Raw genomic sequence first — 14,176 nt, forward strand, 5'->3', positions numbered from 1 at the left:
CTTGGGGTGTCAAGTGTTTTCTGAGGTGGTACTTGGTGAAAAAAGTTTGGGATGCACTGGTCTACAGACCTTTCATAATGTTGAATATGTATTTGGAAGGTCCTAAACAGTTTTTTTTTTAATTTTCTAACTATGAAAATACAAAACCCAAAACCAGTGAAGTTGGCACGTTGTGTAATTCGTAAATAAAAACAGAATACTATGATTTGCAAATCCTTTTCAACTTATATTCAATTGAATAGACTGCAAAGACAAGATATTTAATTTTCGAACTGAGAAACACATTTTTTTTGTGCTAATTATCATTAACTTAGAATTTAATGGCAGCAACACGTTGCAAAAAAGTTGGCACAGGGGCATTTTTTACCACTGTGTTACATCGCCTTTCCTACTGTGGTGATATCCTTTACACACTAATGTCGGTTTTTGAAGTACCGCCTGCAGTGCAGTGATTTCTCCAGATTCTCTGAACCTTTTGATAATATTACGGACCTTGGATGGTGAAATCCCTAAATTCCATGCAATAGCTCATTGAGAAATGTTGTTCTTAAACTGTTCGACAATTTACTCACGCATTTGTTCACAAAGTGGTGAACCTTGCCCCATCTATGTTTGTGAATGACTGAGCATTTCATGGAAGCTGCCTTTATACCCAATCATGGCACCCACTTGTTCCCAATTAGCCTGTTCACCTGTGGGATTTTCCAAATAAGTATTTGATGAGCATTGCTCAACTTTCTCAGTCTTGTTTGCCACTTGTGCCAGCTTTTTAGAAACATGTTGCAGGCATCAAATTCCAAATGAGCTAATATTTGCAAAAAATTATAATTTTTACCAGTTCGAACGTTAAGTATCTAGTCTTTGCAGTCTATTTAATTGAATATAGGTTAAAAAGGATTTGAAAATCATTGTATTCCGTTTTTATTTACGAGTTACACAACGTGCCAACTTCACTGGTTTTGGGTTTTGTATTGGAATTCTATTTATTCTTATTTTGTGGGAATTCATTTATTGTGGTTATGTCCGTAATCAATTAACAGCAATAAACGAGGGATGACTGCATACTTCTTTCTGCTCCTTTTCTTTTATGATCAATTTTGATGTTGTATCAATTATTTAATATTGGCTGAATGAAAGATAAATACAAATCTGGATAATGGAATTAGCATTACCCCATGAACCAGAAAGTAGCCTGCTAGCAAACAAATATTTACTGTACATATGGATATTATAGTATTGCTTCAACAACAAATATTGGAAAAAAAATTGACCCAACCATAACACTTTTTTTGAAGATCTGTTTTTGGGAAAACATTGTTTAGCCCAGACCAAACACATCCAAGCATGCCCTTTGTAGAAGTGTGAAGCATTAAATTGTCCAAACATTGATGAGATGTGGATTCAGGGGCCTTAGTGTGATTAATTACCATATTGACCCGGCTTTAAGACAATCCTTTTGGTGAAAAAAACTAAACTTAAGATGATACCAAAAGCTATAAAAATGGGACCCATTACCTCCCTGCTTGGCACTCAGCATCAAGGGTTGGAATTGGGGGTTAAATCACCAAAATGATTCCAGGGCACAGCCCGAGCTGCTGCTCACTGCTCCCCTCACCTCCCAGGGGGTGATCAAGGGTGATGGGTCAAATGCAGAGGATAAGCTTACCACACTTAGTGTGTGTTAGACAATCATTGGTATACTTTATATCAAGACAAAAATCAAGTGAAATAACACATTAAAAATGATATGTTTCTTAGCATCATAGCTCCTCCTTTGTTGTTTGCTATTTTGCTGACAGTTTTTGACATGCTTTTTTTTCTCAGTGGGTCACTCTTTTGTCACTGTTGCATCTTTTCTGATCACCCGTGTAGGTGAATGACAGGAAGAAAAGCTCCAACACGCTTGGCGAAAAGTAGCTTCCTTGATAATGGGTTTCACTATATAAAGCGCTTTGAGTCACTAGAGAAAAGCGCTATATAAATACAATTCACTTCACTTTTGTTTTATATGTGTAAATCTCTAGCCCAAATATAGGACGACCTTTCTTTTTCATACATTTTCTAAGGAGAAAGATTCCCATCAGATCAATACGGTGTAATAGTGCATATTGGCCTGGTATCAAATCGTCCTGGATCTACCCTACTAGAGACAGATGCAGAGATCAGACGCTTCATTACTGACCGTGTCCAGATGAGTGCGCTGATGCTTAGCGCGGTCGCTGGAGTTGCTGAAAGCTTTCTGGCAGCCCGGGTGCTGGCACAGGTAAGGCTTCTCCCCCGTGTGGCTCCTCAAGTGGATCTTCAGGTTCTCCAGACGTGAAAAGGCTTTGTTGCAGCCCTCGAACTGTGGAGCAGCGCACACGTGTATCAATTATGATGGCAATGCATCGGAGCATTATGTAGGCTTGTGAGTGACAGGCTCCTGAAATGAACAATTAAGAGTTGATTTGAATTTTTCACGGGAGGTACGTAACTAAAACTAAAATAAAAAATGCAGTGTACTATTCCTGTCCCTCACTTAAATTGTGTATCGAGTGGCAAATCTGTACTGACATTTCGGTTTGGTCCAGACACAAATTACTGCAAATTAGTAATTTTCTTAAATTAGATTATTTACACTTTTGGATTATGAATAATTGCTACTTATCACAGTGAATTACTTGCTTGCATAATTTAAATTAACTTTAAAAAAGAGCCTGATATTTTGACACAAATGCAATTGTATAATCCGAATGTCATAACCGACATGTTTTGAATCTTTTACTTGAATGCACATTGTTTATTTGCTCAAAACTTGGTAGCAGTAATATCTAAAATATAGGGTTGCAGATATAACCTGCCTGCAAATTAATTGAGTAATCAAACATAACCCACATTCTAGCCTCAATGCGTCTTTTGGGGGAAAATTGTTGAAATAAACAAGGATATTTTTCAAATTACCCTTATTCTTTCTTTTTAAAAAAGCACATGACATTGAAATTGCACTTTTTCAACAGGAGCATCCCTATTTATTACTTACCGAACATAAAAAAAGTCAAAAAGTATGTAGGCGGGTGAACATGAACCAGGTAATAGATAATGAATAAAGAACCAAACTAAACAGAAAAACTGATTAGGATATGATCAAAAATGTATTTAACACATTAAAAAGGTATTCATTATGTTAGGAGCTCGCATGGCTGCAGTTGTAGTGACCCCAAGATGCAGGAACCAGGAGGACGATGTGCAGGTAAGAGGATTTTAATAGAATGAAGCAGTCTTGCATGTACAGTTCACAAACAATAATCAATCCTCGAGCACTGCAGAGTGCACGAGGCTGGCATAAATGTAAGCCTGTTGATTGGCACCAGGTGTGGACCGGCTGCCAATCAACAGCAGGTGAAGGGGAAAAACAGCGCTCAGCGGGACAAGCAGGTAATAGAAACAAAATAAGAGCACTGATTGGAAGTAAACACAAAACAAGGAAGCACAAACAGAAATGAAGTGACAGATCGTCACACATTATTGCTAACAAACAATTTCTTAGCATTAACATTCAAACTGTAGTGATGCTAACATATCCTCTGTGTTGAATATTACATTTGTTATGCTAGCCAAACATTTTTAAGATGGTGTTAGCTGTCAAAATAGGATTCAACCTTGTTTCTTCTTGTTTGTTGCTCCTAAATATGTACTGTAATGATACCAAGTACAATAGTGTATCTAGTCGATACTACTATGATTACATCTTTAAATCTTTTTTCCTTTTTTTAAAATGTATATTATGTTTATAAACTCAGGAAATATGTCCCTGGACACATGAGGACTTTGAATATGACCAATGTATGATCCTGTAACTACTTGGTATTGGATCGATACCTACATTTGTGGTATCATCCAAAACTAATGTAGAGCATCCAAACAACAAAATAAAAAGCGATTATTAAATTTAACAGAAGTGTAGATAGAACATGTTAAAACAGAAAGTATGGATGGAATGGAAGAGTGGATTAATGATCCATTTTTACAGCTTGTCCCTCATAATTTTGACAAAATAGAATGAGAAATGACACAATATGTTACTGCATACATCAGCAGACAAATTAGGAGTCTTTGTTTGTTTACTTACTACTAAAAGACAAGCTGTCTTGTATGTTTTATTTAAGGACAAAATTGTTCTTCGATTGCAATAAGAAACATATGTTTAATGTACCCTAAGATTTCTTGTTAAAATAAAGGCAATAATGCAATTTTTTTGTGGTCCCCCTTATTTAAAAAAGTACCGAAAAGTACTGAAATACATTTTGGTACCGGTACTAAAATATTGGTATCGGGACAACATTACTCTGAACAGGATAAGCAGTATATGAAATGGATGGATTCCGTCCAATATATTTTTCCTGAATTCCTTGATCACTTTCCCAGCTGTAGAAATATGAAGCACTCCCATCACGGGAATCAAAAAGACTTGCTTTCTGGAAACCTGGGTGGTATAAGCGTTCAATGTTTGACTTCATGGCCAATCTGAGTAGATTTGAGGAAATGCCCAGTGACTTTAAAGACAGTGACGGGCGGACATGACACTCCACCTGCCTCAAGGCTGCGCGAGTGACGGTGGAAACCTGAGCCTGGCGCGAGACAGCAGTTAATGGGCTGTAATGCAAAGCATAAGCCCGGCACTCACATGCGCACGGTACGTTCAGACGGACAAGTGACAGTGGCTGTAAACAAGCTGCTATCAGACCCAAGCTTGCCCCCATTTGATCCCAACCACTCAGCCAATGAAGCCCACAGATTTGTTAACACATGAATGATTCAGGGGGGTGGACGTCTCGCGTGTCCACAAGCTGCCTCTTGAGGCTGCCAAAGTCCACCGTAGTGTGCAGCGGGAAAGATGCCACAGTTCAATGTTACTTACGGCAACATGAAACGCCTCCCATTACGGTATTAAGCGGTACATTGAGATCAATGGAACGAGACTTAATTGTCACTGGATCTTCAGGACTGTTTGTCATCCTATCTCCAGGACCGCCTATAGCTTTGAAGGCTATGAGAGAACGCAATAAGTGCACAAAACACAGTGAAAGAAGAATTCTAAATAATGATGCTCATGGGCTTATTTGGTTGCAACATGCTTCAAGGCCTATATGTGTCATTTGCTTGTTGTTGCCTATTCTTTATAAAGTAAGACACATGATGAATAAGAAATGTCTGCATATGTTATATTATACTTTTATTTTTCCATATTCAACACTTTGTGTTGAAGTTTGGGGAAATGTTTTTAAATCAAACATAGACCCAATAATTAACTTAAAAAAAGAGTCATTAAAATAATACACAAAGCGTGCTAGTATGAACCTACCAATCCATTATTTATAAGTTCTAATGTGTTAAAATGTTCAGATATTGTGTTTTTAAAAACAATGGAAATTATGTTTCGAGTAAAGAACAACAGCCTTTTAGCTTGTATTCTTAGGTTATTTAAATTAAGAGGAAAAAACTATAATTTACGGGGGGGTATTGATTTTTGAAATACGTAAAGTAAGAAGGAATATAAAATACAAATGTATTTCAGTTTTAGGAGTTAAATGGTGGAACAAGCTCAGTGATGAGTTGAAGACATGTAGTTCTTTGTTAAGGTTTAAGAAAGCCTGGAAAGGTGAAATAATAGAAAATTATAAAATATGGTAACAATTACTTTCATCCCATTGATTTTATTGAACGTTGATGTTCCAGGTAATCTTATTTTCAGTGAATGTATAGGATAGGCAAATATAAACCTTGGTTTCAGCCTATTCCTTTTCTGTCATTATTTTTATTTTCTTTTTATGTGTGAATGTGTATGATTGTTAAATATGTATAATCTGTACTGTTAATTTGAACACACAAAATGGTTGATTATATGACCGAAATAAACTCATTTCATTCATTCATTCATTGTAACTGTTAAAATGAATTTAGATTGTTTTAACTCCAACTGTAGCTGCGTTTCCATTGCAGTTTTTCGCAAAACAAAAGCGATATTTCAAAAATTTCGACACAGTACGTTAGCAACTTGTAAGTGTTTTCATTAAAGGGTGTTTTGCGTCATGAGCCGTAATACACTTTGAGAAAGATATTGCAGCCACCGCTGTTGCCGTGATGTCAATAGAAGACGGAGGCGGCGGGTGATCGCTCAAAGGCAACGTCCTTGCGGCCCCCTTGACATTGGGTGGGTTTCTCCAAGCCTGCGGGTTGGCATCTATTCTCAGAATATTTGTATGTGTTATCGTAATGTAATGAAACTAGCGTTGTTAGCATTAGCTAATATGCTAACATGTTTACGAGTGTCTGTGTTAGTATTATTAACATACAATGGCATTCTTTCTGTTCTGTATCAGGTTTACAAATTCCTCAGAAAATTCACCATAACATCACCGTGGAGTTATTGAGTCTGTTTAGCCGATTAGGAGATAGATTAAGCAGCTAGTGAGTCCATGACGATGACTTCTAATTTCTCATTTCACAGCATATGTATATGCGGCTTTTAGTCCGGTGCGGCTTATATATGGAAAAAAAACATGTTTCTTCTAAACTTTAGTGGGTGCGCTTATATCCTCAGAAAATACGGTACATGAAATATAGCCACCTGGCACTGATGCTAGCATATTAACACAAAGCACATTACAGTGATTTGACAAAAAAATATTCTAAGAATAAGCAATACAAAAATAAATAGAAATAACAAAAACATTAATAATGGATGGATGAATGGAAAATGAAGAAGATTGCCCAAAAACGGGTGACATAGAATTGTACATTACTTCAGCAACATCTATTCTCTAACTATCATTACTGTACATTGTATAACACCCTGCCTATAACAGATCAAGTTGCAGGAGAAGAGAAAGACGGCCCATTCTCAGTGCTCATCCCTTTAGTCCTCTGAATTCACCTACACTGTGCAAAGTTGAGCATCCTATTCACAGACGCTCCATTTAATAACGGCGAAACCTAAACCAGTCATGGCCAAGTCGTGTTGGGTGACCATGCTGATCGCTTGGAGCTTCAACTTGTCTCTGCAGTCTTAATAGCTGCAACATTTGTGCAGACACGTAAAATACTGACAACAAAAATATATTTCCTTCACATAAGATTGCAGCGTTACAACAAATGTTATTTTAAATATATAATACATTTTGTAGATTAAAACAGCAAAAAGGTACCTAAACATATTATCACATTGATCAGCAATTTCAATAGGATAGAAAATGTAATTGATACTTAATATATTCTAGAATTGACGATTGCCCAAGAAGTGTGGAAGAGCATGCAAACATCACACAGAAAGACTCAGTGCCCGGGAATCGAACTTTTATAGTGAGGCACACACACTAACCCCTGGTCCACCATGCTGCTGGATATTATATACTCGTTAATATGTAATAATGATATATAATATTTTTTAATTAAATATGGCTTTTGCAAAATAATATTTGAATAATTAACAATCTTGTTTTTAAATAAATATTTAAACAAATAGAAGGTGAAGGAATACAAATATTGTGATTTAAAAAATATTACAAAATTATATTCAGAATATTTTAACAATATAGATTTCAAAGTTTCCATTTTACCCTTTGGTTTAGAAACTAGGTTGACATTTTACTCTGGCCAGTTAGCGGCAGTGTGTCCCGATGCAATATTTGCACTTCCGATACGATACCGATATTGGAGCCTTGGGTATTGGCCGATACCGATATCAATCTGATACGATGTCAGCACAAATCACTTCCTTTTCCCTTTATTATTGTGTAGTAAATAATGTTAGAAAAAGCTCCATTAATATAAAAGTATTCAAAGAACAATGTATATGACATATATATGAAAATACTAACCTTATGACAGATTTATGCTTTAAAAAATGGAGAAGTAATTTGTTTTTTGGCGACACCTAGTGGTCATATTAATTGATTAAGTTGAGCTCATGATGCAGTAAGTTGAATGATGCGGATACGCTTGTTACCGAATACATTCAATACGCTTCTTCCTTGTAGACTTTGAATGTGTAAATAATATGCAACTATAATTATTCCATTCCCATTTATATCGACGCATGTGTTTTAGAATGCCATATTGTTCAATTGAGGACACTTTGTAGGTACCGTATTTTTCGGAGTATAAATCGCTCCGGAGTATAAGTCGCACCGGCCGAAAATACATAATAAATAAGGAAAAAAACATATATAAGTCGCACTGTCGCATTTTTTGGGAAAATGTATTTGAAAAAACCCAGCACCAAGAATAGACATTTGAAAGGCAATTTAAAATAAATAAAGAATAGTGAACAACAGGCTGAATAAGTGTACGTTATATGACGCATAAATAACCAACTGAGAATGTGCCTGGTATGTTAACGTAACATATTATGGTAAGAGTCATTCAAATAACTATAACATATAGAACATGCTATACGTTTACCAAACAATCTGTCACTCCTAATCGCTAAATCCCATGAAATCTTATACGTCTAGTCTCTTACGTGAATGAGCTAAATCATATTATTTGATATTTTACGGTAATGTGTTAATAATTTCACACACAAGTCGCTCCTGAGTATAAGTCGCAAACTATTAAAAAAACTGCGACTTATAGTCCTAAAAATACAGTATGTCGATCTTGTTTGCTAGGTATGTCGATCTTGTTTGCTATTGTGTGCTTAGCTGTTGTGTAGCTGCAAGCTCCTAGTAGTCTAAGGCCTACCATGTTTATTACCTTTTGTAAATTAATTACCTAAAATAGGAGCTTTTGTAGCTCATTTGGAGATAGTTTTATTATCATTTACATAACAAGTAATATATTGTGATATGTATCGTTATCGCAGAAAGCTGAAATATACATTGCGATATAGATTTTAGGCCATATTGCCTATCCCTACTTTGTATGAATGTACCTTAACACCCCTGGTTGAGATAACAGGACAGAGTATAAGAAGGGACAATGAAGACCCCTGTCTTCATCTGTCGTTAAATTCCACTAAATGTTTTTTATCAGATATCTGTCCCACATGTCAGCAGCGGATTCTACGCCCCAACACTTGCCCATAAGGGTTGTTTGTCCCCATCACCTCCTGCATGTTCCCAATGAGCCGCTACACGCGTGCAGCGTCTTTACACTGCGTCCTTTGAGCCCTGACACTGTTTGGCCTTCTCTCCGCCAGTCAGGAGTCATTTCCCATGAAGACCTCAGGCCGGGGCCCGCAATCTCCACCAGTTTGCATTCCGGGCCTCATTTGGTCTTGTCTGTTGTGATCAGCCGCCTGTCCACACTTCCCACTTCAGCCATATCAAGACCCCCGCTGTCATTCCCAATGTTTACGGAGCAACTGAACACCTCGCCCCCTCCAGATCAAGATGGAGTGCCTCTGTGCTTGTGCGGTTCTCTGACGGTTTGCCTCAGACGGAGGTCTCAGAAAGGAAAACCAAACATGTTTGAAGCAATTCTGGTGATCAGAGATGTGTAAGCTGTTTTCATAGATAATATCCAAGGCAAGATTAATCTGGTGTCACCACGTTTTGACTGTTTATGGAACCTAAACCACGTGTCCATCACTTAACTGCCGTTTATTCTGACATTTACCATTGAGTGTGCTTTTTGATGGATGACTTTAGGGACTTTTAAAATCATTGTAAGTGATTGGTCAGTCAAGTGGAAACCTAATATATCAAACTGTCTTCAATGTTGGGCAATTTTGTGACAGACATACACTATATTGCCAAAAGTATTTGGCCACTTGCCTTTACTCACATATGAACTTGAAGTGCCATCCCATGGAATTGTCCAAAATGTTCTGGTATCCTGGAGCATTCAAAGTTCCTTTCACTGGAACTAAGGGGCCAAGCCCAACTCCTGAAAAACAACCCCACATCATAATTCCTCCTCCACCAAATTTCACACTCGGCACAATGCAGTCCGAAATGTAGCGTTCTCCTGGCAACCTCCAAACCCAGACTCATCCATCAGATAGCCAGATGGAAATGCGTGATTCATCACTCCAGAGAATGCGTCTCCGCTGCTCTAAAGTCCAGTGGGGACGTGCTTTACATCAGTGGTCCCCAACCTTTTTGTACTTGCGGACCGGTCAACGCTTGAGAATTTGTCCCACGGACCGGGGGGGGCGGGGCGGTTATGTTTTTTTGTCTGTATTGATTGATTGACTGTATTGATTTATATTGATATATAATGTATATATTGTGTTTTGTTTTGTTTTTTTTAATTTTATTTCTTGTGCGGCCCGGTACCGGTCCGTGGACCGACAGGTACAGGGCCGCGGCCCGGTGGTTGGAGACCACTGCTTTACACCACTGCATCCCACGTTTTGTATTGGACTTGGTGATGAATAGCTTAGATGCAGCTGCTCGGCCATGGAAACCCATTCCATGAAGCTCTCTGCGTACTGTACGTGGGCTAGCTGGAAGGTCAAATGAAGTTTGGAGCTCTGTAGCAACTGACTGTGCAGAAAGTCTTTGCACTATGCACTTCAGCATCCGCTGACCCCTCTCTGTCAGTTTACGTGGCCTACCAGTTGGTGGCTGACTTGCTGTTGTTCCCAAACTCTTCACTTTTCTTATAATGAAGTTGACTTTGGAATATTTAGGAGCGAGGAAATTTCACGACTGGATTTGTTGCACAGGTGGCATCCTATGACAGTTCCAAACTGGAAATCACTGAGAGCGGCCCATTCTTTCACAAATGTTTGTAGAAACAGTCTCCATGCCTAAGTGCTTGATTTTATACACCGGGCCAAGTGATTAGGACACCTGATTCTCATCATTTGGATGGGTGGCCAAATACTTTTGGCAATATAGTGTATTTACCTTATTGCAGCATTCAGTATCTACAATAAAGTAGGTTTTTGAGCAATAACTAAACTGTTACCCAGGAATTAGCCACAACAAAACATCTTACTGTAGCATATCATTTTTCACGCCAGGTTTCTGGCTGACGCCACTGCATCGATGCGATGCTGCCAGTCGATTTCCCAGCAGCCATCTCCGCACTGGTCCAAAGTAATAATACGCTTACAACGATTAACACACTTTCCTCCATGGAGCCTCACATTTGTTTTGCAGAAAGAAAGCAGGGAAACTGTGATTTCACACAACATTTGACACAACAATAACACCAGTGTTTGTTTTCCAATTTCACTTAAATGCTTGGTGGCCATGTTTCAACAGTGAGAATGGAGTGTATTATTTCCAAGTGGTGTGGAAGTGGGGTTTGTTCCTCTACACTGAGATCTGTAGTAGACTTTTCCATCCTTTTCTGCCTCTGGCAGGATTGGCCAAAGTCTTTAAAAGTTTTCCATCCATACAACCACCCTTGTTGTCTTGCTTTTAATGTCACTATTTTCTTATGTATAGCTGTGTGTCTGGGTTTAGTCACTTTATACATGTGAAAATTATCTTATGCTCCTTTTCTCAACAGGTCACAGAAAAACCTGAATCAGGGGTTAGTCACAGTCTAACTTGCCGCTAATTAAGGATTTCCCGATCTGATATTGATATCGAATATCGGCCCGAAAAAAAGGAACAACAAAAAAATATCGGATGCAGTAGCATATTGCGCAATTTCTGGTTGTATTTTCTCAAAATAATTTTTATCTACCGGTACTTGCTATTTACTGTTAATATTTGATTATTTTCCATTGTAACGTGGTTCTATCTACACTTCTGTTAAAATGAAATGAACACTTATTCATCTGTTGTTTGGATACTTCTCGTTAGTTTTGAGCAATACTGCAAATTTGGGTATCAATCAAATACCAAGTAGTTGCAAGGGCAGTATTGGTCATACCAATGCTAATACTGATATTTCATATGTGTTCACGATCTTTGAATGGTTACATTTTTGATCATAATTATAATCAGACAAAAACACATGATGGTGGTGTATCAATATCAATTGAATAATCAACTTATTTCCTACTATTGGCCCTGATTTAAGTCCTTTGGTTTTGCCCCTAAAGCCAACCTGTGTCCAGGGACTTATTTTCTGAGTTTGTAAACAATAAAAAAAAGGACAAACAATTGTTTGATGATAAGAAATATCGATCTAACCCCTGTAGTATCAACTAACCTAGAGGAATTACCTAAAATTGGACTACAAAAGTAATGTCACGTTGTGACTGTTTTAGCAACGACCAAAGTAAAGACGCTTGGAGGCTCCTTCCGCCTACCGGTAAGTACTGTAATCTACAGTAGAAAACACTCATGGCTACTAAGGTTGTACGGTATACCGGTACTAGTATAGTACCGCGATACTAAAGAATCATATTCGGTACTATACCGCCTCTAAAAAGTACCGGTCCCCGCCTCCCCGCCCCCTTTTTTTTTTTTTTTAACAGGCATGACGGCGCGTCGTCGTCACGTCGTGTCATTGCTGGTTTTACGAGCAGACGAGCATGTTCAGCAGCGCACAATCACGGAGTACTTACAAGCAGACACTGTGTGTGGACAGAAAAGGGAGAACGGACGCATTTTGGCTTAAAAACTAACGATAAAGGTGAAGTTATAACACTGAAACGCCATCAGGAAGAGGTGCTTTAAGACATGGCTAGCTAGCTAGCGGCTAACGTCCAGCCGTAGTCAGCGACAGTGTTTTAGCTATTTCTAAATCACTAATCCTGGCCTCCATGGCGACAAATAAAGTAAGTTTCTTACAAGTATCATCCCTGCAGGACGAGGAATAGCTAAACATGCTTCACTACACACCGTAGCTCACCGGCGTCAAAATGTAAACAAACGCCATTGGTGGATCTACACTTGACATCCACTGTAATGATACCAAGTACAATAGCGTATCTAGTCGATACTACTATGATTACATCAATATTTTTTGGCATCACAACATCTTCTTTCGTTTTTTTTTTTATTCATATAATATTTATAAACTCAGGAAATATGTCCCTGGACACATGAGGACTTTGAATATGACCAATGTATGATCCCGTAACTACTTGCTATCGGATTGATACCCAAATTTGTGGTATCATACAAAACTAATGTAAAGTATCAAACAACAGAAGAATAAGTGATTATTACATTTTAACAGAAGTGTAGATAGAACATGTTAAGAGAGAAAGTAAGCAGATATTAACAGTAGAAGAGCAAGTAGATTAATAATAAATGTTCTACCACTTGTCCTTAATAATGTTGACAAAATAATAGAATGGAAAATGACACAATATGTTACCTGATATGTCAGCAGCTAAATTAGTAGCCTTTGTTTGTTTACTTACTACTAAAAGACAAGTTGTCTAGTATGTTCACTATTTTATTTAAGGACTAAATTGCAATAAGAAACATACAGTATGTTTAATGTACCCTAAGATTTTTTGTTAAAATAAAGCCAATAATGCCTTTTTTTTGTGGTCCCCTTTATTTAGAAAAGTACCGAAAAGTATCGAAATAATTTTGTATTGGTATCAGGACAACACTACTGTATATATTACAAGCATGTGGAGTTCAACTTTAGAGGTTCCAATGTATGACCTTTGCTGACCGGTGGAATCAATTTTCTTTAGATCTAGAATTTTCTTTGATATTGAAGATATTCTTGAGTTCCTGCTTGAAGCACTGCTTTGATATCGCCCTGAGCACCAACGCTGTGTCTTCATGACCCTGGGGCTGTAATGGTAGATCAAGACTCTGACTAATGACTGGGAGATGTGATTTAAGCGTGCTGCTGTAAACTTGCATGAAATTCACGATTACTCATGTTCCGAGGCCGGCCTCGACTGTAATGAAATGGGAGGGGGTCCTCAATCGGCTTTCTGCCCTGATTAGTTTTACCCGACAGGTCCATTGGTTCCAAAGCTGACAGACATGATGAAGGGTTGATATGTACGTGCCAAAAAAAAAAATCTCCGGCCAAATAAAACCTCTTATTTAGTGCCAATGCAAAAGCAGTTTAAACGTGCAAAAAAATTTAAAAAAAGGGCTTGGTGGAATGAGCCGGTTTATCACAAGGTGTCTTTCTCCATCCCGAAACCACCGACACTTCGGGATGTGTTGGGAGGGGAGCGCCACAGATGCGAGGAACATGTGCATTTAATCTGCCTGCTTCCAAATGCCCTGTAGCAACCACAGCAAAGAGCAGAACAACGTAAATGGATGAAATTATATCCACATGATTCAATGAGACAGCTAAAGAGAGG

The 14,176-nt window shown here is 38.0% G+C and overlaps 1 protein-coding gene across 8 annotated transcripts in view; it reads right to left on the reverse strand.

The window, feature by feature from the left end:
- Positions 1-14,176, reverse strand: part of LOC133644590 (zinc finger protein GLIS1) — a 256,829-nt gene that overhangs the window by 93,570 nt on the left and 149,083 nt on the right. For all 8 annotated transcript variants that reach the window (XM_062039213.1, XM_062039214.1, XM_062039209.1 and 5 more), the window contains one exon: positions 2,183-2,344. In XM_062039213.1, coding sequence (XP_061895197.1) covers positions 2,183-2,344 — 162 coding nt within the window. The remainder of the gene's footprint in view (positions 1-2,182; positions 2,345-14,176) is intronic.

This window comes from Entelurus aequoreus, linkage group LG27, assembly GCF_033978785.1.
Source record: "Entelurus aequoreus isolate RoL-2023_Sb linkage group LG27, RoL_Eaeq_v1.1, whole genome shotgun sequence".
Taxonomy (NCBI): domain Eukaryota; kingdom Metazoa; phylum Chordata; class Actinopteri; order Syngnathiformes; family Syngnathidae; genus Entelurus; species Entelurus aequoreus.